Below are 25936 nucleotides of genomic sequence, written 5' to 3'. Positions count from 1 at the left end.
TCCCCATTCGAAATTCTGATGGCCAGGAAACCTGAATATTCAGCCCAATTTTTCTGGTTGTTAAGAAACATTCTCCCCTTCACCCCCGAACACATACAAGATTTCCAGAGAGACTTGTAGGAATGGAAAGCGCGGAAACTGAAATAAAGATGGTTACAGTAATCCAAACGGTCATCTTTAATGTCTCCCAAACAGAGGTTTATAATTTTATTTTAATGTGCTTTGACTAGTTTTATTACGGTTAGTTTCAACATGCTGTTACTGAGTCAAACCTACTTGAATGTATTGCATTTTATTGATGGATTTTTTTCATTTCTTTGTTAACTGCCCCATGGGCCTGAAGGTTGATCGCTAGCACTTCTTATGTAAACAAACTGAAATGTTTTAATTGTTTACTCTCCTGCCATGTGACTATTTAATGGACTAAATGGAAATATGTTGGCACGCTTGGTTGGATACCATTTTGAGCACTTAAGTAGGCAGGACACAAGATCTCTGCAATTAGATCTCCAGATAGGCTTCTGCTATAAGGGCTGGGGGCACGGTTGCACTTTGGATTAGGGCTGTGGCAAGGGGAGGTTTAGCGATTTATTTATTTAGTTTATTTATACCTTGCCTTTCTTCCAATGAAGACCCAAAGGACTTTAGAGAATTTGCCTCACCTCCATTTTATCCTCACAACAACCTTGTGAGGTAGGTTATGCTGAAAAAGTTCAAGCTCCGTGGCAGAGCAGGCATTTGAACCTGGGTCTCCCAGGTCCAAGTTTAACACTCTAACCACTACACAAGACCGGCTCCTTATCCCCCACATATAATCATTTGGCTAGCAATTGTTCTTCCCATGCCTAACCCGCAATCTAATATATCAGCTCCAGTAAGGAGAAATGAGGCAGGCAAGTGTTTTTAAAAAGATGGCAGGAAATCCAGTCGCACGCTTTGTATCTCACCTAGTTGCAACCCAAGATATTCAAGCAACAAGAGAAATGATGATTTCATGAACAAAACCTGCCACTTGTTGGACGGAAGAGCTGTCGCTAATCAGGACCTTTTAAAATCCCCTTTTATATCACACCAGAAGCAAAACAGTAAATAATAACAAACCAGCACGTTCCCAACACGCACCCCAATCTGATTAAAATTCTCCCTCACTAATTAATCAACTAAAGCTTTAGTTGATTAATCTATCAGTTAATTGCACTGGAGCTTTCAGCCTTAGTAAACTCTCAAAAGAGAGGGGGAAATTGCCCCACTTACCTCTAGCAGCTGAACTGCACCTTCATGTTCCTTCTTAGCTTCAACCTGAGCCTGGGACAGACAGAGGGAAAAGCGTAAAGAAAATTGACACCACCTTCCCATTACTGTAAAATGAAAGCATATCAATGGGTCTTTATGGGCAGGATGGTCTTTAATGTGATTAAACCCAGAGCAAGGGATCTTGACAGACTGCACCGCACAGTCCAAAAATCCCTTACGATCCTACAAGATCTCTTGAGAAGCTTTAATGTGCTCTTGCTGAGCACACTGAAGTCCCATCTCAACAGGAATGGAGCCCACAGGAGAATCTAGAGACTGCTTAGGATTCCACGGCACAGAAACATAATGTCAGAGAGTCGAGTGATAAACAAGGCTGAGGACAAGGGAAGAGGGATGCAGAAAAGCAGCCGGAAAGAAGCAAGCAAGCAAGCAAGCAAACAAACTAGAAGACAGAGAAGTGACGCATGATGAAGATATCAAGCAAAGAGAGCAAAACACAGATAGGGTCAGAAGTAGCAGAGGCATTTATAGCTTGGAGGAATCAAAGGGCTTGTTGGAAGGCAGTGAGACCTGGGAAGACTCTGGCTGATTCCGCACACGTTGGATAACGCACTTCCAATCCTCTTTATAGATCATTTGGAACGGATTTTTTCGTGAGCAGAACAAAAAATCCACCTCAAACGATTGATAAAGTGCATTGAAAGTGCATTATCCAACGTGTGCGGAATCAGCTAATCTTTCCCTGACTCTGTAGCCTCAAGTGGCTTGCCAAAAGACCCCTTGTACTCAGGCCAAGCAGTTCCTAATTCAAGGCCCGTATAATCCTAACAACCACTTTAGTCTCCAGCATTCTTCCTAGAGGAACAGATCCGGCAATGGCTTCCTTTGGAACCTCTGTCTTCTTACGGGAAAAAATACAGGGCCTATAGGGATGAAAAGTATCCTTTCCTGCAGCGAAAACAGATTTATTTCCCGTGTCAGTCTGTTTAGCATTCTCTACCAGCATGTGATAGTGGCAACAACAACAATCCATCAAAATTCAGTCTACAGAATGCAAACAATACTTTTCCAGGCAATAAGACGCCTCCATCTTATCTATTATCGTAAGTTCAATAACAATAAGAAAAAAATCTTTCCAGAAGCCAAACACACAATAACGACGTGGAAAGCAATAGCAGAATTATCTTTTGCTGCCGCTGCTGCAGACCTAGGCGTGGGCAACAAACTCTGCTATCTTATCAGATCCTCTTATTGGCATCTAGGCTGGGTGGACAATATTATGTTCTCTTTTCTGTGATCGACGGGCTGGATAGGAACGGGCTGGATGGGAGAAACATGTTATATATCCTGAACTAGGACAATCACACTGATTATGCCAAGATGACAGCAGCCGTTATTAGCTTTGTTTATGGGAAATGTCGCTTCAGAAATAACACCGATAGCAGCTAGAGAAACAAATTCTGCATCAGCCTTGCACGTTAACAGCTGTGTCCTGCATTGCTTTGTCAGGACTTGGCTGTACGAGGGAAAGAGCCACAGGTTATACTAAATGGGGTGGTAGGAACCTAGAGTGAGTTATTTCAGACTGCGGGCAGAGAAAGGAGTCATATTTTTAATGTGGGCCAGTTTCCTTCTGCCCTCCATGCATCTGACGAAGAGAGCTGTGGCTCTCAAAAGCTTATGCTACAATAAAATTGGTTAGTCTTAAAGGTGCTACTGGACTCTTTTTGATATTTTTAATGCTTCCTTACACAGAAAAGTTCCTTGCATACACTAGGCTCATCCATCATGTAGTACGCTACTGTACAGTATGCTGCTTACAGGATTTTTTTAACATGGGGAAGTATTGAAATCCCCAGATTGCAGAAATAATGCAATAATCTTTTTAAAGACTTTGTTTTAAAAGAGGGCTGTAGTAATAAGGAAGGAGTTTTGTGATAGGGTCACTCTGAAAATTGCTATGGTTAGGCAGTGGTTGCTTTTAGAATGATGTGATGTTTGTTTATATAGTTTATTTAAGTGTTGTTTAAATTCTGCTAACTATTTTGAGCATTGTGCTAATGCAAAGATACATAAATAAACAGCAGCCTCAAATGAGACAATCCAAAATTCTTCTACACCGTTATCGAGTAATGTGCAAAATGGCTTGAGGAGCACAATCTTTTTTTTAACTTTAAATAAACTTTATTAAAACAGAGAAAAATTGTACAATAACAGCTTAAAAACAGCATACATCAGAAGTTAGAAATCAAAACACTGAAAGACGCTAAATATTAAAGTATACACAAGAATTACTAAGTAATTAAAGAATAATGGGTCAACTAAATTTACTATCATGGACAGAATTACAGCTAATGATATATCTGTGTCATAGAAGTAGGAACTGTTTGGGGTGGGTGAAGTGGAATGTCATCTCATTTTTTGCTATAAAGTCAATTAAAGGAGCACAATTTTAACTTTGTTGATGCAAAAATAAGCCCTACCAAGTACAATGAGACTTACTCATTAGGAAGTGCAAGCAAGAATGCAACCTTCTTCGCTCAACCACAGATTACCATTTCTGTTCATTTTAAACTATGTTATTTTACCTTTCATATTTATCTGCCAGAAGTACTTTATCAAGATGGAGGATATAACAGGGAGACTGAGGTGATTTTTGCAGGCATACATACATTGGGGGTTTTGGATATTCGATCCATGTGGATTGGATCTGCTTTTGGGCCTCTGTAAGAGCCCCGTGGCGCAGAGTGGTAAGCTGCAGTACTGCAGCCCAAGCTCTGCTCACGACGACCTGAGTTCGATCTGAGCCAAGCTACAAGTGATGAATTATACTTGCCTGGCAAGTGAACAGGGAGGAATACATACACATGAGTCTGTTCACTTGCCAGGCAAGTGTAATTCATCACTTGTAGCTTGGCTCTCAGCCTTCCATCCTTCCGAGGTCGGTAAAATGAGTTTCCTGGGGGTAAAGTGTAGATGACTGGGGAAGGCAATGGCAAACCACCCTGTAAAAAGTCTGCCAAAAAAACGGTCATGATACAACGTTCCCCCATGGGTCAGTAATGACTTGGTGCTTGCACAGGGGACTACCTTTACCTTTTTAATTTCTGCACTTAAGGGGGTCAAAATGAAGTGGTGTCTGTTTATTTTTCTCGGCACTAGAAAAATGCCCCGTTTCTGCTATGGGCTCTATGGGGAACAGGTTGGTTTTGTCGGTTGATCAGCTGAGGACAGGTCAATTTCCCAAGTTGATTACAAGTTTTTTTTAAGGGCACCAACCTTGCAACACTGCTCTCTATTTTTTTTAAGCCAAAAAAGGATGAACTAAAAAGTACAGAAACCAGAAAGGGAAAGTTTAAAATATCAAGTGGGATTCAGGGCTCCCTGCAGAATTTTATCAGTCATATTGCAGCATCTCCTCTCCCCCCAATTCCAAGGGTTATCTTTCTTTCTTTTTTTAAGGCACCGGCCTTGCAATTTAAAGTTTTTGTTTAAAAAATAAGGGGAAAAAAACTGGATTGGATGCTGTTCAACCAATCAAATTGCAGGGGTATAAAGGGGCGGGCGAAAGGCAGGGCTAGGCCTCACATCGAAGAAAGCATTTTGCACTTCAAAAAAGCTCCGGTTTGACTGCAGAAAAAAACCCACCCGGGTGTGTGTGCAGGGGGGAAAGCCGCAGAAAATCCAGGGGAAAAACTATTCTGTTGCAGATGCAGTCTTTCTCCATGCAAAATGCAAAAAAGTCTCAGAAGCAGTTTGGAAACTGAATCAGGGTATTTGGACCATGAATGCAGAACTCCGGAAGAGAAATCGATGCAGTACGGGGCCAGAACTGATGAAAAAATCCTTTGAGAAAAAGACCTGAGAAACATTAACCCTTTTCTCTGCTGTCTTTTTCTCACTGGAAGAACCCACCTTATTGCTGATTCTGACCACACTGGGGGAAACTTACTGGAATCTGTATTTCCCCTCTATAATAGCCAAGGAGGTGGCTTTTTCCATTGAGGAAAATGCAGGAAAGAAAAAGGTTAAAGCTCCCCTGCTATCTCGTCCTGGAAAAAGCAATTCTTGCTTCCAAATTCCCCCCTCCCCACAAAAAGTTGCTCAAAATATGCATGGAACAAACGGTAACATGTACCTGAGCTCCAAAAATCTCCCTTCTGCATCTTTTCTTGCGAGTCTGGGAAGTGTTTGTTTCCCTCCATTAAATATAGCAATAGATAAGACACGGGCTTCTGTTATCAGCCGTGGTGCAGTGAACAGCCTTCTATAGACTAATCTGCTGATGTCCTCTTCTCTTCCAAATTCCAAATTCTTCTTCAAGATGCATTTTGTTCACAAGGATTTTTTGATTTTTAAGCCTAGATAAGATGCAGTTGTAGCAGACCCCTGGGTATATCACGTGACAGCTTAGTGATCTGTTCAGCCAAAATGAATTTGGTATTACTGTCACGCCCCATGGAGCACTCAATACCTCTAGAAGCAACTCGGTGGCATGAGTTCGGCAGAACATGTGTGGCGGACCATTTACCCAGCTCCATCAATGTTCAATCAGAGTGCAAACAATGAGTTTGCTGTCAGATGGCTGCGATCTGGATTTGTCATTATGGTTTTGAACTCGCAACAGCCAGGGCCTATGATAAAAGAATGCTAACTTTCCTTGCTGAGTGATAACAGGAGTTCTCTGGTAGTTGTGATCAACATGGAGGAGGTGAGAAAAAAAAGTCTGAGTTTGGAACAGACAAAAGTTATAAAGTTGGCTGAAGTATCCTCGTCTCTGTCTGGCTGCTTCCACACAACACTTTTGCTTTTGTTTCTTGTCTAAACTGGACCTCCAAATCATTCACTTTCAACATTTTCCCATGCTTTTCTGCAATCTTTCCCAAACCTGGTTTTTGGGACACTCTTTTGGCAAAGATCACAGGCGATGTGCCTTTGGTACTGTGGAGAATCAGGAACAAAAAACCTGCTTTCCAAAAGCATGGAACTTTGAGTAGATAACCAATGTGGAAATGGCCTCTCTGTCTCTCTCTTTCTCTTGGAATTTGATGGGGGAGAGGGAAAGCGAATTTGCTGCCCCATAAAAGCGCCTGTGCTATATACTTGCACCTAGAAAAGATCCGTAAAGGTAAAGATGTCTCTCTGGGGACTAAGGTCAAAAGAATCCAAACTACAATATTCTCCATTACTATGTATGGATGTTGTCAGGTCCAGTGTATATCTAAACTGTACTGACTCCATTTTCTAATGCTTCTAGTGTTTGAGTATTCTCTTCCCAGGTGCACCAGTTCCCAGGCAACATTCCCACCGGAGGAGACTGTTTTGTCTAACACCGTTCCACCAAGCATTGGCCTTGAAGGAGAGCAGCTTCCCAGGACTGAGAGATGTTGTTTTGAGAACTGTGGGGGGAGGCTGATCCAGATGGGTATTGTTACTCTGTATCTTATGCTTGCTCTTCATTGGTAACAATGATCATGTACCATCCTGATTCTCCTATTCAGGACAGTGGACTATAATGGACCTTTTCTGCAGTAAAGTTTCCTTTTCCAAACAATGGACTTGTGTTTGCTTCTGAAGGGAACCCTGTAGTGAGTGCCTTATTTAGCCACAGTCTGACATTTTGTTACCAATCATGTCTGAGTCGGGCCCAGCGGAATCCAAGGTTGTCCCGGACAGGGATCCTTTATTTGATCCGTATGCGTCTCCCGACAATCAACCTGTGCAAGCCCAAGACTCCCAGGAGCTGGGAGCAGCCGGGAACGGAACCGGAGCCTCCACTTCCACCCCGCCTCTCATCGACCTCAGTACTCGGGCCGAGACCGAAGCCAACCTCGGGGCAAGGCCGAAAGCGACTGCTCTCCCTTTGATTTCGGTACCCACCCCGTCGGAGTGGGGAGCCAGACCCCGAGAAACCAGAGAGCGTCGGGCAGGTGGACTCCATCCACTATTTTCGATGGAAGGGCGCCGAAGCCTAGGAACCGTCCCGGAGCTAGACAGCAGCCAACCATGGCGATATTGGAACAGGACGTCCGAACAGGCGGAGGGGGACACGTCTCGCCGCGGCGCCCTGAGTTGGGATTACTCCGAACTTGTTTCGTGGAAAGAGCCAACGGAGGTCCCTGAACAAAGTTGGGAGCAGATACAAGGTCGCACCTATGCGGTGGATACCAGCATCTCGGCCGTGACGGGTATGGCCAAGGGAATCCTAGCTGCGAGATCGAGAGTCGTCCAAGGGGACCCTCCTCCTTGGGGCCCCTTGACCCCGGTGAGTGCAACGAATGAAGCTTCCATAAGCGAGCAACCGGGGGCAAGTCGAATGCAACAGTTAGAAGCTAAACTGATGGATATGGAAGAGAGTTTGGCTCATGCCATCCATTTAATTTCGGCAATGGGAGCAGGGGAAAGACTGTCCCCTGAAGAGATGGCGGTACAGATAGCTACCCTTCAAAGTGTTATCTCCTATCCGATGGAGAATGTCCAGCAGCGGCCGTCACCTACCGGTGAAGGAGACACCCATCCGGGCGAAACGGGAGAGCAACCCAAGGAACTTCCAGCACAGCAGGAAATTCCACCGAGCAAGGGAGACCCGGTTGAGCCACCCGGAGAGACCCCCACCGAACTTCCTAACCAGGCAGGGGATGCGCCGCCAGACGGGACTCCCGTTGAGAGGCCTACGGAAGGGGAAGAAAAGCCCAGTGATACACCGGTGGGACCCCCTCTTACTTCTTCTATAACGGTCCGGCCGGACCAAGCGGGAGCACACGCGGCTCCATCTGAGGAGGGAGCCCCTCGTCAACCGCGAGACATTGTCCCCGCCGGGCAACCTACGGGGGACGGTCTAACAGCGCCAAGAGGCCAGCCGCTGCTTCCCAGATTAACAACACCCGGAGGGGCAAGCCCGCGCGGCCTTCCACCGGTTCAACCCTCGCCGCTGCGGCCTCTCTCACCTCGACCGCAGCTCATACTGTCGCAGCAGCCCCAGGACCAGCCCGTTTTACCACCCCCGAACCAACCGGGACGGCCTGCACCACTACGACACCTTCAACCCCCTCCACAGCGGCCAATTTCCACTCTTCCACACCAACCTCCTCCACCTCGACAGCTGCCACTAACGCCTCCCGTGTTACCGGCCAGACCGAGACTGCCGCCTCCTGCTCGCCTGCCACTACAGCCTCCGGCCCAACCAAGACCAACCCCGACACAGCAACCACGGCAACCTCCGCCCGCACAACCAGCCCAACCCCAGCCGGCACCGCCGGTTCAACCGCCACCCGTACAGCAGGCACCGTTGCCCCGTCCGAGACTCCAGTTACCTCCTCCTGTGCCTCAGGCGCAACTAAGACTGCCGATGGACTTTTACCCAGCGCCTGCTCCGAGACAGGAACTCCCGATGGGTTGGGTGAAGCTGGAAACCACCTTCGATGGGGATCCATCCAAATTGGGATTTTTCCTAGTCCAAGTGGTACAGTTTTTCAACCGGTGGGGGCACCTCTTCGGCAGTGAGGCCAGTCAAATCGAACATCTTGGATCTCGTTTACAGGGCAAAGCAGCAGACTGGTATGTAGGACTATACAATGTCGGGGCCCCAGAACTTGATACTCTTCAGGGGTTAGTGGATGCTATCCGAGCGCAATATGAAGACCCCTTAGAAGAAACCCGGGCCCGAACAGAATTGCAAGCCATCAAACAAGGCAGCATGTCAGCAAGAGACTATGTCACAAAATTCCGGCAATTAGCAGCCAAGTGCCCTAGGTGTGAGGAGTCCACCAAGATTATTCTGTTCAAACAAGGCCTTAACCCGAGACTTTTGGACAGAGCTCTCATGCAAGACAATCCCCCCACGTTGTTAGGGTGGATACAACTTGTTTGCGAAGTAGAAAATCGCATGTTGGAAGTCCGTTTGGTTGAACAACAACAACAAACGGGACAAAGAAGATCATTGACCTTACAGAGGGGAACACGGGGAGCTAGCTACGCCACCCGTGGAGCGAGAGATGCTAGATGGCAACAAGGGCTGTGTTTGCAATGCGGACAGGCTGGTCACTTTGCAGCACAATGCCCTTACCGGCCTGTGCAAAGACCTCCGCTCCAATTACGGCGTCCAACCCTTGCTCCGTTTCCTACGCTCCAACGCCCGACTCCAGCACCCCGAGCAAATAGAGGCCGCGGCGCTGCCCAAAGGCCAGCCTCGGAGAGAGGGCTGGAAGCGGAAGAAATCATGGAATACGATCCCGCTTCCCCAACCGCAGAAGCTAATCCAGAAAGTCCCCAGTCGGGAAACGAAATGGATCTGTCGTGAAAGGACCCAAACGACAGATCCGCCCTAAGCCCGTCCCTGCACGGAACCGGCCGCCTGGGTCCATCTTATTCATGCCAGTGACTCTAATCAACCCAGAGAGGAAGATGCATATTCGGGTGCAAGCTCTTATTGACTCGGGCTGCTCAAGAGACATCATTGCCCCTGCTCTAGTCAATGGACTAGTCCTACCAACTCGGGATCTACAAAACCCAGTAATCTTTGAGCAAATGGATGGTACCAACATGAATCCTGTAACAACTGAAACCATCCCAGTGATCACAGGCATGGGACAACATTGGGAGAAGAGGTCCTTTGTCATCAGCTCGACTGCCAAGTACCCGTTAATTTTAGGCAGCAAATGGCTATGTGATCACAATCCCTACATAGACTGGGCACAAGGATGTATTACCTTCAGTCATACCAACTGCAAAAATCACCGTTGGAATCAAAACTGGGGCGAAGATCCGACTCATAAAGAAAAGGCCCTTCTCACCCAAGAAGAAGTCAACCAAATACCCGAACCGTACTGGCCTTTTCTAAAGGCTTTCTCTGAAGAGGAAGCAGATACTCTACCCCCGCACCGACGAACGGACTGTGCGGTCGAAATTCTACCCGGAGCCTCACTGCCCAAAGGACGACTTTATCCCATGAGCCTCCATGAACGCGAAGAGCTCCGGAAATTCATCGACACCAACCTCCAACGAGGGTTCATCCGCCCAGCCGCTAGCCCCCACGCCGCTCCAGTCCTCTTCGTGAAAAAGAAGGATGGGGGACTTCGACTGTGCACAGATTTCCGAGGCTTGAATGCAGTGTCCACCAGCAACGCCTATCCTATACCGCTCATCCGAGACCTTCTCAACGTCGTGGCCCAAGGTAAGATCTTTACGAAATTAGATCTAAAAGATGCTTACTTCCACGTTCGTATCAAGGCAGGGGATGAGTGGAAAACCGCTTTCAATACGCCCCTCGGACAATATGAATACTTAGTTATGCCTTTTGGTTTGACGGGAGCCCCGTCCGTATTCATGTCCATGATAAACGAAGTTCTACACGAATTCCTGTACAAAGGGGTGGTAGTGTACCTTGATGATGTGTTAATTTACTCAGACACCGAGGAAGAACATATTCAAACGGTACGAAAAGTTTTAGCCACCCTGATGAAGAATAAGCTGCCCATCAAACTGTCCAAATGTGAATTCCATAAAACCGAACTCACTTACCTCGGGTATTGTATCTCCCAAGAAGGCCTGAAAATGGATCCAGCCAAAATACAGGCGATCCAAGACTGGCAAAAACCCACCACCCGTAAAGAACTGCAATCCTTCCTGGGTTTTGCCAACTTCTATAGAGACTTCATAGCAAATTTCGCCCAAATCACGCTCCCTTTAACAGACTTGCTGAAAACCAAAGATAAAGGGGACCAAGCTAAAAAACCCTCTGCCAAACTGCAATGGACCCCCGATTGCCAAACGGCCTTCGATTGTCTAAAAAAGCAATTTGTAACGGAACCCATCCTCTCCCACCCCAACGAACAATCCCCTTTCATAGTACAGGTTGACGCCAGCGATACGGCGATAGGGGGGGTTTTACTGCAGAAGGGGGAGGATGGCAGGCTGCGGCCGTGTGCTTTCTTGTCTAGAAAATTTTCGGAGGCGGAAAGGAATTGGAATGTGTGGGAGAAGGAGGCCTTTGCCGTAAAAGCGGCCCTTACTAACTGGAGACATTGGCTGGAGGGGGCGCGATACCCTTTCGAGGTCTGGACGGATCATAAAAATCTGGAGGCCCTCCGAAGCCCACGCAGACTGAATGCCAAGCAATTGCGATGGGCGGAATTCTTTTCCAAATTCAACTTCACTCTAAATTATCTCCCAGGCAAAACTAACTTTTTGGCAGACGCCCTATCGCGCATGCCCCAACATAAGAGCAAACGGGAGGAGACTGTCGACACTGTCTTCTCGCCTACGCAACTTGGGGGCGTGGTGACTACTCGCAGCCGTGCCAAGCAGCCCCTCCCGGCCAACCAAGAGTGGAAATCGAAACTTAAAACTGAGGTGGAGAAGGAGGGGGATAAGGCTCCGCGAAGCAAACTAACCCAAGCCCCACAAGGGGATTGGCTAGCCGGGAGCAAATTTTATGTCCCAGACAGCCTCAGACTGGAAGTTTTGCAGCGCTGTCATGACGCTCCCACTGCTGGACATTATGGGTATCTGAAAACTTTGCACCTAATCCAAAGACAATTCTGGTGGCCGGGCATGCGCAAAGACATTTCCCAATACGTTAGTTCCTGTCCTATTTGCCTCAGCGCCAAAACCAGAAAAGGGAAGCCTCCGGGTCTCCTGCAACCATTGGAAACGCCAAACAGACCCTGGGAAATAATATCTATGGACTTTATCACTGATCTACCTATCTCAAAAGGACATAATTGCATTTTAGTGGTGGTAGATCTGTTCTCCAAACAAGCTCATTTTATCCCCTGTACTGCTATACCCTCCGCTCGAAAACTAGCAGATTTGTTTCTAAAACACATCGTAAAATTACATTCTTTTCCGTCCAAGGTGATTTCGGATCGCGGCGGACAGTTCGTTGCCAACTTCTGGCGGGAGCTTTTGAAAATGTTGAATATTGAACAAGGCATCAGTTCAAGCCACCACCCACAAACCGACGGGCAATCCGAAAAAACAAACCAAATTTTAGAACAGTTTCTTCGTTGCTACATTAATTTTCAACAAGATAATTGGGTGGACCTTCTCCCTCTGGCCGAGTTCTCTTATAACAACAGTGTACACGCTTCAACGGGGGAGGCCCCCTTCAAAATTGTCTACGGGACTCACTTCAATCCCTTCCCGTTGGATGCCCCCCCTCTCCATTCCTCTAAATTGCCAGATGTATCTTCGTGGTGGGGGGAGGCGGCGCAGCAATGGGATCTTATTAAGAAGCACCTTGACAAAGCCAAACTGGATTACAAAAAATACGCAGACCGCCATCGTGCGGCCGAATGGGAATTACAACCCGGAGATCATGTGTATATTTCCACAAAAAATCTAAGACTTGCTCAGACCAGCCGCAAACTCGCTCTGAAATTCCTAGGACCTTTTCCTGTGCGCAAGATAATAAATAAAGTGACTGTTGCTGTAACTCTGCCCAAGAACCTGCGCCATGTGCATGATACGTTCCATGTCAGTCTTCTAAAAAGAGCTCCCACCGACAACAAATGGCACGTCAGAGCTCCACCCATTCCAACGTTGATTGACGACCAAACACACTATGAGGTACAACAAATCTTGGACTCTAAACTCAAACGAAATCAGCTTTTTTACCTCATTAGGTGGAAGGACTTTGATTCTGGTTACGATGAATGGGTGAACTCTGCACATGTTCATGCTCCTAGATTAACCAAAGCTTTTCATACTCGCTATCCATATAAGCCAGGGGGGGATTTGTTTTAAGGGGGGCAGAATGTCAGGTCCAGTGTATATCTAAACTGTACTGACTCCATTTTCTAATGCTTCTAGTGTTTGAGTATTCTCTTCCCAGGTGCACCAGTTCCCAGGCAACATTCCCACCGGAGGAGACTGTTTTGTCTAACACCGTTCCACCAAGCATTGGCCTTGAAGGAGAGCAGCTTCCCAGGACTGAGAGATGTTGTTTTGAGAACTGTGGGGGGAGGCTGATCCAGATGGGTATTGTTACTCTGTATCTTATGCTTGCTCTTCATTGGTAACAATGATCATGTACCATCCTGATTCTCCTATTCAGGACAGTGGACTATAATGGACCTTTTCTGCAGTAAAGTTTCCTTTTCCAAACAATGGACTTGTGTTTGCTTCTGAAGGGAACCCTGTAGTGAGTGCCTTATTTAGCCACAGTCTGACAGATGTATGGATGTAAAAGTTGGACAATGAAGGAAGTGAACAGGAAGAAAATTGATTCATTTGACACGTGGTGCTGGAGGAGAGTTTTGCAGATACCATGGACAGCCAAAAAGACAAATAAGCAGGTGCTAGATCAAATCAAGCCTGAATTCTCCCTAGAAGCTAAAATGATAAGACAAAGGCTATCGTACTTTTGAGCACATCATAAGAAGCCCCCCTGGAACGTGCTGTCTTTTGGGGAAGTGGGGAGTGTCTGACAATAACCTTAAGAGAAGGAGGGAATGTGTTTGCTTTGTTAAGCCTCCCTCTGTCCCACCCATTTGCCCCTCGCTTTGCTTCTTGCCTCCTCCCCGCCCCCTCGGGCTTACCTTCTGCAGGAGTTCAATTTCCTGCTGCTTTGCGTTGAGAACAGCCAAGGCTTGCTCATGCTCCAATTCCAGCTGTTGCCGCCGTTCAGCAGCCTCTCGCATATGCTGTTCAGTGGAAAAGAAAGCGACCCATTAGGCCAGGGGTGGCCAAACTTGCTTAATATAAGAACCACATAGAATAAACGTCAGATGTTTGAAAGCCGCAAGACATGATGCATTGAAGTGACTTCAGAGGAAGAGGCGGGTTTGGGGCAGTGTCCTGAAAGTGACATCACAAGAAGGGGGGGTTGCCCCAGTGTGCTGGAAGCGACATCATCGGAAGGGGTGGAGCTTGGGAAGAGCCATCACCTGACCTTTGACTTGGAAGTGACAACACAAAAGTGATGTCACATCCTTGCTAGGCTTCACCCCCAAAGTCCCCAGGTATATTCTGAGTCAGACCTGGCAACCCCAACATTTTAATTGAAAATATGAAAGACATGGAAAGAAAGAAGGAAGGAAGGAAAAGGGAGGGAAAGACATGGAAAGAAAGAAGGGAGGGAAATAAACTAAAATAAAATGTACGGCCACAACGATACTCAGAGACCTCTGGGATAGGGTTACCAGCCTCCAGGTAGCGGCTGGAGATCTCCTGGAATTGCAACTGGTCTCCAGGCCACAGAGATCAGTTCACCTGGAGAAAATGGCTACTTTGGGGGGTGGACTCTATGCAATTATGCCATGCCAAGGTCCTTTTCCTCCCCAAACCCCACTTTCTCCAGGTTTCTCCAGTTTTCACCCCCCAGATCTCCAGGAATTTCCCAACTTGAAGCTCACAACCCTACTCTGGGAGCCACACAACATGTCTAGAAGAGCCACACGTGGCTCCTGAGCCGCAGTTTGGCCACCCCTGTATTAGGCAAAGCAAGAGCTGTCTGCCTCCTTCCAAAGGCGAGGAGGCTAACGAGGAGGAGCTAATCCTTAATGGGTGGGAAACTCTTGAGTTATACTAGCAGTGCAATCCTGAGCAGAGTTACTCCAGGCTAAACCCATTGAAGTGAGCCTCCAGTTCAGAAAAAAAAGTCCCAGCTATGCCTCAGTTATCAAAAGTTTGGAACAGAGAGCAGAAGGTATCATTTGGCTTCTGGGAGCCAACAATCCATCCACTCCTGTGAGCAGCTCTAACCCTTCTCAAAAGTCACCTAAAGCCTTTGTGAGAATGCTAGAGAATGGCATGGCATAGGATTCTCCTTGCCCTTCTCAATCTGGCCTCCTTCTCCCCCAAACATTTTCCTAATGAGCCAGTTTGGTGTAGGAGAGCCAGTTTGGTGTAGTGGTTAAGAGCAGCAGGACTCTAATCTGGAGAGCCAGGTTTGATTCCCCACTCCTCCACTTGAAGCCAGCTGGGTGACCTTGGCTCACTCACAGCTCTTCCAGAGCTCTCTCAGACCCACCTACCTCACAGGGTAATTGTTGTGGGGATAATAATAACATACTTTGTAAACTGCTCTGAGTGGGTGTTAAGTTGTCCTGAAGGGTCGTATATAAATCAAATGTTGTTGTTGTTGTTATTACTAAATTGTGCAATATTCCCACTGGAGATGTGACTGTAATTGGTGCCAATTTTATGGTGCACAAAAATGCAGGTAGGGGGCGTTAAAGCACTTTTATGACGCGACAGATATACTGGCTTGAAAAACCTTGAAAATTAGCTAGCCAAAGCTGCATGTAACTTTTCTTTTGCCTGCCTTTGAAGGACTAAAATAGGAATCAAACATACCCCGGCTTGCATCTTGAATAGCTTTTGTAAAGGGCATAGGAGCAAATGTGAGAAAATAGGTTTTTTTTCTCCCCCCCCTTTCTTAAATCAAAAGGCACAGTAGCTTTGCCTGCCTTTGTTCCTCCTGAAAGGTACGCACTGTGCTTCCTTTATGGTGGGCAAAGAAAGTTAAGGTTCTGAGACAGCATTTGAACTTTGCTGTGTTGTACTAAAAGAGACGCCAGGAGCGGGAACTGTGATTCAGGGAGCTGGCAAAATAGAACAAAGTTCCTCAAAGAATGAAATTCCTGCAAAACATCACGTAATAAGTTTTAAAACCTTTTTAGCTCATCTCTTCGTCACATCTTGGTATGTTTGGCACACCCACTTGTTTGCAAACTAAAGGCAGGATTTAGCAAACTGGCAGAGGAGTTCAGCTTTCATTTCTTTCTTGCTTGCTTACTTGCTTGCTTGGGAAAAAAATCAAGTTTCTAGCTCTCATGTCCTATTTATCCATTTTTTTAAAATCTGCCTTTCCTCCAAGAAGCTCAAGGCAATGCACAATCTTCTCCTCCCTTTGTGTCCTCACAACAACCCTGTGAAGGAGGTTCGGCTGAGACTGTGACCCAAGGGTCACCTAGTGAACATCATGGCTGAGCAGAAATTTAAACCTTGGTCTGACATTCTGACTACTAAACTCCTCTAGGTCCTACTGGAAAAAGTTGCAGAAACGTTTGTTAACTTCTTCCTGCTCTTTGCTTCTTTCCTACCATCCCTTTCCGTCAAGTTTTTCCTTGTTCGAAGTGCCAAATGTTTTGGGAGAAAAGCCTCCCAAAGCGGCTGGATTTGGCCTTACAGGGGAAACATTATTTTCCAATGTACGACAAACCTCTCTGGAAGGAAGTGAGCCAGTGTAGTGCAGTGGTTAGAGTGACAGACTGGGATCTGGGTAACCCAGGTTGGATTCCTTGCTCTGCCATGGAAGCTTGCTGAGTGATCTTGGGCCAGTTATAAAGAGAGAGCCACTTTGATGTAGTGGTTAAGAGCGGCAGGAATCTAATCTGGAGAACCGGGTTTGATTCCCCACTCCTCCACTTGAAGCCAGCTGGGTGACCTTGGGTCAGTCACAGCTCTCTCAGAGCTCTCTCAGTCCCACCCACCTCACAGGGTGTCTGCTGTGGGGAGAGGAAGGGAAGGGGATTGTAAGCCACTCCAAGACTCCTTCAAGTAGTGAAAGGTGTGGTATAAAACCAACTCTTTTTCTTCTTTTTTCTTTTTCTTTTTCTTCATGAACTCTTAGCCTAACATAGCTCACAGGGTTTGTTGTGAGAAAAGAAATGGAGGAGAAGAGAATGATGACAGTTCATTCCCAATGGGTAGCAAGGTAGGGTACAAATGAAGTAAAATAAAATTAACATTTAAATTGAGAAAATTACATTTTCACAGATTATAACCCCAATATAGATAGATTCCTAGCAAAAGCATTTAGCTCTTTAAGGAAAAAACACTGTGGGTAGCCGTATTGGTCTGTTTAGGAATTATTATTATTGATGGTTGTTGTGGGTTTTCCGGGCTGTATTGCCGTGGTCTTGGCATTGTAGTTCCTGACGTTTCGCCAGCAGCTGTGGCTGGCATCTTCAGAGGTGTAGCACCAAAGATGCCAGCCACAGCTGCTGGCGAAACGTCAGGAACTACAATGCCAAGACCACGGCAATACAGCCCGGAAAACCCACAACAACCATCGTTCTCCGGCCGTGAAAGCCTTCGACAATTATTATTATTATTATTATTATTATTATTATTATTATTATTATTATTATTATTATTATTATTATTATTATTATTATTAACAACATTTCTACAGATGGATAAATTATTATTTAGTACATTTTATTACATTATTTATTACATTTCTAATGTAATGATGCATGTTATGTGCGTAATATTTGCAGCAAGGCCTAACTGGAGGAATGCAATTTCTCCAGTAATTCTAATGTAAAGATGCATATTATATGCATATTATGTGGTACAAGGCCTAAGTGGAGGAACAGAGAAAGCAGGGAGGGTTCAGAGAGAGAGAGAGAGAGAGAGAGATCATTCAGGTATGTATGTCCCAAGCAATATCATGAAATTCCAAGTTCCTGGGAAAGCTGGCCAAGACGTTACTGCCCCTTCCCATCTCACCCCTATTCCCATTCTCTCCATGGGATGAAGGTTGGTTGTAACGACACACCGCCTTGGAGAAATTTGCCAGAGAACTCATGAAGAAAAAGCCTAGCCCAGAAGCGGATTTATTTTTAAAAAGGCCGATATTTATAATTGGCCACTGACATTAGCTGTGACTCAAATGGCTTTTTGAATGTCATCGTCTTCTTTCAGGAAGGGAACTAGGACACGAAGTGGAAAATAGTGCAAATCTAATTCCACGCTTGGCTGTGGCGATCAAAGAGGCGATCATCCACTCGACGGACATGACACCGTGGAAATGACAGGGAGAAAGTCAGGCTGCTGGTAAGCATCACCGGGTGTGGGGAGGGGTGGGGGAGAAAAGAGAGTGATCTATTCGCTTTGAGATGTTATATTTAACTTTTCAGAGAGAGTTAAGTTGGGTCAGCATGTTTCAGCCCTAGTTCTTCTGCCGAGTTAATAGATCCTGATAAGATGAAAGAGAGAATTAAGATCACTCCTGCTCCATGCAGAAGCAAGACCCACTTTTCTTATTGTCAAGCCATTTCAGCGACAGAGAAGGGACAGGAATAAAAATGTCAACACTTTTCTGGTTAGGTTATAAGAAATGGGGGGAAGGGATGCAGACCTCCTGTTCCTTTGCAGAATTTCTCTGGTCTAACTTGGAGAATTTCTAAAACTTAATTCAAGAATTGGAGCAATTGACCATGGCTGTCCATTCTCCATGGCCTCACTGCATTATCTCCCCTCTGTGGCACCCAAATATCAATTTGTCTAACATCTAGAAGGCAGATTTAGGGAATGGCCTTATTAATTCATTAATCCAGAGGAGTTAGCCGTGTTCGTTTGTAGTAGCAAAATCGAAAAGAGTCCAGTAGCACCTTTAAGACTAATGCATCTGACGAAGAGAACTGTGATTCTCGAAAGCTTATGCTACAGTAAAGTTGGTTAGTCTTAAAGGTGCTACCGGACTCTTTTCGATTTAATTAATTAAGTAGAGGATACCTAACTTGATTAATTAATTGCCTTCATTTATACCTCACCTTTCTCCCCAGTGCAGACTCAACCAGTTTATATCATTCTCCTTTCATTGATGTGAGGCAGGCTAGGCTGAGAATGTGTACCTGACCTGAGGTCAGGCTGTTTCCACACATCCTTATAGGGACGTCCCATTGACAGAACGCTGGCAGCTTTCCCCCATGAATCCAGACGTCTCTGTTTGCAAAATGGTTGCAGGCTGTTTGGTTTCCGTTTTTTTGGCGCCCGAACTGGGACTGCACTTTCCCACCGTCCCAGAAAAGGCACAGAAAGAACAGAAACCAAATAGTCTGCAAACTGTTTCACAAACAGAGGCGCCGCCAGCATTCCGTGAGTGGAACATTCTCTATTTTTTTAAAAGAAATTTTTATTAGATGAGTATACATACAAATAAAATCTTCAATTATAAACCTAAATATCAATTTCCCCCCACCCTTTCCCTCCCCCCTTTTTCAAGAGACTTCCAACAGCTTTCCAACCCATATCTTATTTTATAACTTACTTATCTATTTTATCTATATGTTATTATCTCATATTCCATTAATATACTAATATCCATTAATGTCAAATCTATTCTAAACTTAAACTTAGCAATAATTAAAACTTCACTTTAAATGGTAAAGATCCCTATCTCTACTTATCACCCCAATTAATAACTTTCAAATTGCCATAATTTCCCCTTCACGTCCCACTTTTTCTCCAAATACTCTTTCAACTTCCCCCAATCATTAAAAAATTCTTCAGGATTCTGATCTCTCAACCTTCTTGTCAATTTATCCATTTCCGCCATGTACAGCAACTTTTGTATCCAATCTCCAATAGATGGTATTTCTTGCACCTGGTATTTCTTGCCGCCAGCATTCCGTGAGTGGAACATTCTCTATAAAGACGTGTGGAAACAGTTTCACACAGCACCCTTTCATGACAGATTTTGGATTCGAACCCGGGTTTCCCAGATCCTGGACCAACACTTTAACCACTACACCACACTAGCCTGTAGGCTCTGTTTGTTGACTCTCCAGGATAACTGGTTAGGCAACTGTGTGAAACAGGGTGCTAGACTAGATGGAACCTTGGACTAACCCACACGTTGGATAATGCACTTTCAATGCACTTTAGCTATCGTTCGGAAGTGGGTTTTTTGTTTCACACTCGAAAAATTCAGTTCCAAATGATCTCTAAAGCGGATTGGAAGTGCATTATCCAACGTGTGAATAATCAGCTCCAGCAGATTCTTCTTATGTTCTCATGTGAAGGGCTCATTCAAATGCTCATAAGGAATCCAAAGTTGTGGCAAACTGCACATGTGCAATGGCCTTTACGAAACTCAGGAATAAAGGAACAGAGTGGAAGGCACAGGAGTTCCATGTTATTTGGAACTCCAAAACTGGGAGAGGAAGTGGTTTAAGAAGAGTGTGGAGAAACTCCCAAGTCTGCAGCACATCTGGACAGAGGCCAGGAGGTCTCGATGTGTCAGGACTCAAACCTGTACTGGAGTTCAAACCTTGGACCTGAAGGAAATCATGCAGGGGCATCTGTCTATGTATCACTGCCATCCTCTGGCCAAAAGAGGGATGTTTTGGAATGTGGGTCAGACCAATCAGGAAACATGATGCCTGTGATAGGCCGAGATGTGTCATGTGTTACTACCTGATCTCCATAAAAGCTTCCAAGTCAGATTTGCTCTCTCGTCTACTGCTCAATATAGGCTAGACCAGAAGTGTAGCTCCATATGACCTGCTGGATGTTATTAATATTTTCTATTATGAGAGCCAGTTTGGTGTAGTGGTTAAGAGCGCGGGACTCTAATCTGGAGAGCCGAGTTTGATTCCTCACTCCTCCACTTGAAGCCAGCTGGGTGACCTTGGGCTAGTCACAGCTCTCTCAGAGCTCTCTCAGCCCCACCCACCTCACGGGGTGTTTTGTTGTGGGGATAATGATAACATACTTTGTAAACCGCTCTGAGTGGGCATTAAGTTCTCCTGAAGGGCGGCATATAAACCAAATGTTATTATATAACTTGAATGTTATTAAAAGCTTCCAGCACCAGAAATGGTCCCTCATGAGAGAAATTGAGTTGAGAGCTCTAACTCAGGTGGCAAAATATGGTTTCGGCAGGGGAAGAAGATCAAAGGAAGAGAGATCAAAGAGGAACACTTTGATGGGTTAGAATATTATTGGACCAACAGAGCATAACTGCTCCCTTTTACTTTTAAACGTCAGCTCTGCGTTATGTTCAGATTCCTTTTAAACAAACACGACACGACGGGGAATTTTAGAGGAGGAGGAACCAGTTCTGCTAATGATACTAAGAGGAGCGCCCAGATAGAAACTTGTGCGGCTTGGAAATCAATGTGAAACGGGACATGGAAGAATACAAGGGCAACTGCAGCTGTTTTGTGATTTGCAAGAAGCAGAGCCAGGAAAAGATGCACGTCACCAAGGGAAGAGGGTGAGAGGATCGGATACTGTGCTGTTAATTACAGGCAAGGGCTGAGTGGGGGAGGAGAGCGGGGAGGGGGCACGGCGACAAAAACACACGGACACAGTGCTGGAGGTAAAGAGGCCACAACTTTATTGCGATTACAGCTCAGGGAGCAAAGGCGCGCGTAGGGCACAGATCCGAGCATCAGCTGACCTGCCTGCCAAGCCAATGACCCATACACCCCCTCAGACCCCTGCTGGGGGGGAGGAACCACAGTGGCCTGCCCCCGATGTGCCTGGGCGTGCTCCCCTGCCCCCTGGTCCTTCCCCACCCCTCCACAACATGGCGGCCACCATGCCGCCACCCTGCTCACCTCCCCTGCAATCCAGGCCCCCCAGCTAAGTCTGGGAGCCGTTGTTTTCACGAGCTACCTCTACCAAGTTGAGTCAGGATCACGTCTCGGGTCTCACCGAAGACAACAGGACTGCTTAGTGGGTGTATCCTAATAATAAGTCCATAATTATAGCCAGGGCTTTTTTTCTGGGAAAAGAGGTGGTGGAACTCAGTGGTGGAACTCAGGACCGCACAATGACGTCACTTTGGGTCAGCTGGCACAAGGGGGGAGTTTTTTAAAGTTAAAATCGCCCTCGGCGAAAATGGTCACATGTCCAGTGGCCCCGCCCCCTGATCTCCAGACAGAGGGGAGTTTAGATTGCCCTCCGCGCAGTGGCACGGAGGGCAATCTAAACTCCCCTCTGTCTGGTGATCAGAGGGTGGGGCCACAGGACATGTGACCATTTTCAAGGGGTGCCGGAACTCCATTCCACCACATTCCCGCTGGAAAAAAGCCCTGCTTATAAGTCTGTCTTATTGAAGTCAGCATCGCAGGATGTTTGGTTTTATGGGCTGATTTAGGGTAGAAGCTGCTAACAAGTTCTTCTGCTGAAATCTCGCTGGTAACATAAGCCACTTTGGGTCAGCTGGAACAAGGGGGGAGTTTTTTAAAGTTTAAATCACCCTCGGCGAAAATGGTCACATGTCCAGTGGCCCCGCCCCCTGATCTCCAGACAGAGGGGAGTTGAGATTGCCCTCCACGCAGTGGTACGTAGGACAATCTAAACTCCCCTCTGTCTGGAGATCAGGGGGCAGGGCCACCGGCCATGTGACCATTTTCAAGAGGTTCCGGAACTCCGTTCCACCGCGTTCCCACTGAAAAAAAGCCCTGATTATAGGCTTGACTTGATCGTCCTTTACAGAAGCTTATCTAAAGGAATTGTAAGGGTTGGATTCAGCTGAGTGGAGGACTGCTCATGACACCAGAAGTCAGCAGACCCACACCCTGCTTCTGCCCTCTCCTCTATCTGAATGTCTGAAAATGGCAAGCTAGAGAATGCTACAGATTTTATGCATTCCCATAATTTTGTAACCATGAAAAGCATTCCTATAATTCATATCTAGTGTTCCTATTCCGCTCCCCTCCCCTTACTTATCTCGGCTTACCTTTAGGACCTGCTCTAGGTTCTCCAGTTTGGCTTGGAGCTGGTGTTTCCGCTTCACAGCCAAATCACGTTCTTTGGTCACTGCGGCGAGGGTTTCTTTAAGCTGATCATAGTCTGCTTTCACCTGGACAATGACAAAGAGACCACAAATGTCCTTTCAGTCCTTTCAAATATTGCAGAAGTCACAAGATCAAAAAAAAATGTTTCCCAAAATGACTGTTTAAAAAAGGCTTCAATTATCATTCATGAATCTTGGGGACAGTTCAGTCACCGGAGGAACGGATGCACATATAGTCTGGCTCTGCACAGATGAGGAAAGGTGTTACATGGGCATTCGCTGGAATGGAACTTTGTGAACATCATGGAACTTATTGGAAAGTGCTGATGACTAATCTCAAGGTAGAGGCAGGGCCAAAGCAGGGCCTTGCAAGGTAACTGCAGTGGTTGGGTAGGCGCATAATGGAGTAGGTGGTCTTTCAGTTATGCTGGTCCCAAACCATATTGGGTTTTTAAAGATCAACGCCAGCATGATGTAGTAGTAGTAGTAGTAGTAGTAGTAGTAATGATAATAATGATAATAATATTCAATTTATATACTGCCCTTCAGGACAACTTAACATCCGCTCAGAGCGGTTTACAAAGTATGTTATTATTGTATTGTCGAAGGCTTTCACGGCCGGAGAACGATGGTTGTTGTGGGTTTTCCGGGCTGTATTGCCGTGGTCTTGGCATTGTAGTTCCTGACGTTTCGCCAGCAGCTGTGGCTGGCATCTTCAGAGCTGTAGCACCAAAAGACAGAGATCTCTCAGTGTCAGGAACTACAATGCCAAGACCACGGCAATACAGCCCGGAAAACCCACAACAACCATATGTTATTTTTATCCCCATAAAAATCACCCTGTGAGGTGGGTAGAGCTGAGAGAGCTCTGAGAGAGCTGTGACTGACCCAAGGTCACCCAGCTGGCTTCAAGTGGAGAAGTGGGGAATCAAACTCAGTTCTCTGGATTAGAGTCCCACTACACCAAACTGTTGAATTGTGCCCAGAAACAAACTGGGAGGCAGTGTAGATAGGCTAAGATTGGAATGATACAGTCCTTATGACCCACTCCAGTCAACATCCTGGCCATATAATTCATCTATAAATTGTGTGTTATCTTGGTTGCAAAAGAAAATTTTTATGCACACGAAGGATAATGGAAAATGTGTATATTTTAAGATTCAGTGTGAGAAGAGAAAACGGCACAAAGAACTACAGCTTTAACTTCCACAATGGCGAAACTAAATCGAAATGGGGATTTAGAGGATGAAACAGCAGAGATGAGAAATTCAAAACCATCCTTTCTCTTGAGGCAAAGCGTTATTTTAATTTCCCCCCTATAGAGAGTCCCCGGATTTTGCTTTGAGATTTTAGCTGGACTTGTTTATGTTTGACAGAGGAACCTAAGAAAGAATTGGTGTCGATTTGGATCTAACTACCAGCCTTCCAAAATAGGGGAGGGGATTTTGTTGGTTGTCTTGTAGGTCAACAGATCGGAAAACAGGCTGTAATTTTCTTTGATTGACAAATAAATAAACCCAAGCGGAAGTCCACCTTCTGACAAGTCTCTCACAGTGCAATCCTAAACAGAATTACACCCTTCCAAGTCGGCTCAAGTCAATGTACCCTTGAAAACAGCCTGGATTCCTATGCCCTTGAAAACAGCTATTATAGTCTTTTGCATAAATAGCGAGAGGCTAAAAAGATGGTTTTCACTGTCATTTTTGAAAACATCCTGACAGAACGTTGTCGAACTCCAATGTTTTAAAGCCTGCTGCTTCTAAAAAGGAGGAGCGGGTGCAGCCATTTTGGGCCACTTTTATTCCTTCTGAATTTTGTCTGCTGTTACTGTCATTGGTTTTGGCTCGCTTCATTTCCGTGACCGCTGTTGCCAATTCTTTCGTTTCTTTTATGCCACTTACAACAGTGACACGTCTTAATTTTTGTGGGGAAAATATGCCGTAAAGAAAATGAGACTGGTTTGTTCCTCCCAAAGGAGAAACAAAATCAAAACGGGGGAAGTTTGGCTGAATTGGGTGGGTTTAGCAAGACAGCAGGGTCGGATCTAGGGCTGCCAGCACCCAGGGCAACCCAAGTCTGGCCCCTTGTGCGTGTGCTTCCGGCACTGCGTGATGACATCACTTCTGTGATGTCATCACGCAGGGCGGAGCGTGCCACCCACGCAGCAAGCTAGGTGCCCTGGCGCGCTGTGGAGTTAGCAGAGGCAGCGCAGGGGGCTCGGAAGCCACCCGGGCCATTTGCCTGCCCCCCAGGACAGGGCTGTCCGGCCATCCCCTGTCCTGCAGGGCAGGCGAATGGCGTGGGCGGCCTCCTAGCCCCCCGTGCTGCCTTTTGCCTGCCCCGCGCTCCCAGCAGTTGGCAGATGTGCCCCCTCCTTGGCAGCGCCAGGGGCAGACTACCCCCTGCCCCCCCTCGATCTGGCCCTGCAAGACAGGGATATGATTGCACTTTTCAACTAACCAAAAGGGTTAGAAGAAGGCAAGGACGTGTTCCCTACTGCTCCCAAAGGGAAGACTAAACTCAACTGGCTTAAATTACAGGAGTGCTCATTTCAGTTCAACACTAGGAGAAACTTCTCAGTGGCAAATGTACATTATCAGTGGAACCAATTTCCTAGAGTGGTGGCAGACTGGACTTCGCTTGGAGGTCTTTTAAGAAAGAATGGACAGCCACCTGTCAGGAAAGCTCTAGTCTTGCATTTCCTCTTTTAGGTCCCAACATTTCCTCTTCAGTTCTGGACTGAAGAGGAGGCAAAGGTCAGGGTGCGTGAGTGTGCATGAACTGATTTAAAAACCTCATCGTTTCTGCCAGTTTTGTTTTATTTCACCCTAGTTATCGTTCTCCATACTGTATTAAGTTTGCCATCTGTTAAGTGTGTGAAAACTCTACATAGCTCGTATGGGGCCAGGAAAAATAATATTCCACAGGGATGACTACACTCCCCTCCCTCCACCTTTATCTGAATACCAATTATTTCAAGAGAAAAAAGTGTGTTCGGAGCACACACACTTCTGAGCACTTGTAATTAAGAGACCCAGTAATGAATTTTCCTTTCTTAATCACAGCTATCAGTGAGCAGATTGCAAAACCTGGCTGAGAAATAGTACTATAAACCTGCACTATCAAACATTTCACTTTATCCTGGGATCTTTCTGATTCACTCCAGTTGAGTTCTGGTCTTGCTGTGGAGGCCTAAGC

General features: G+C 46.1%; 1 protein-coding gene across 1 annotated transcript in view; it reads right to left on the bottom strand.

Annotated features, from left to right (window-relative positions):
- The window catches only part of RIMBP2 (RIMS binding protein 2), a 112551-nt gene extending 89795 nt beyond the window's left edge, over positions 1-22756 (bottom strand). The window contains exons 1-3 of the mRNA XM_054996523.1: positions 22682-22756; positions 13794-13898; positions 1255-1305 (exon numbers count right to left, since the gene is read on the bottom strand). Coding sequence (XP_054852498.1) covers positions 1255-1305; positions 13794-13895 — 153 coding nt within the window. The 5' untranslated portion in view covers positions 13896-13898; positions 22682-22756. The remainder of the gene's footprint in view (positions 1-1254; positions 1306-13793; positions 13899-22681) is intronic.
- Between the last annotated feature and the right edge of the window lie 3180 nt (positions 22757-25936).

The sequence above is a fragment of the Eublepharis macularius genome, chromosome 13 (genome assembly GCF_028583425.1).
Source record: "Eublepharis macularius isolate TG4126 chromosome 13, MPM_Emac_v1.0, whole genome shotgun sequence".
Lineage (NCBI taxonomy): Eukaryota > Metazoa > Chordata > Lepidosauria > Squamata > Eublepharidae > Eublepharis > Eublepharis macularius.
The sequence above is the reverse complement of the archived record's forward strand: the minus strand, read 5'-3'. Positions and strand labels throughout refer to the sequence as shown.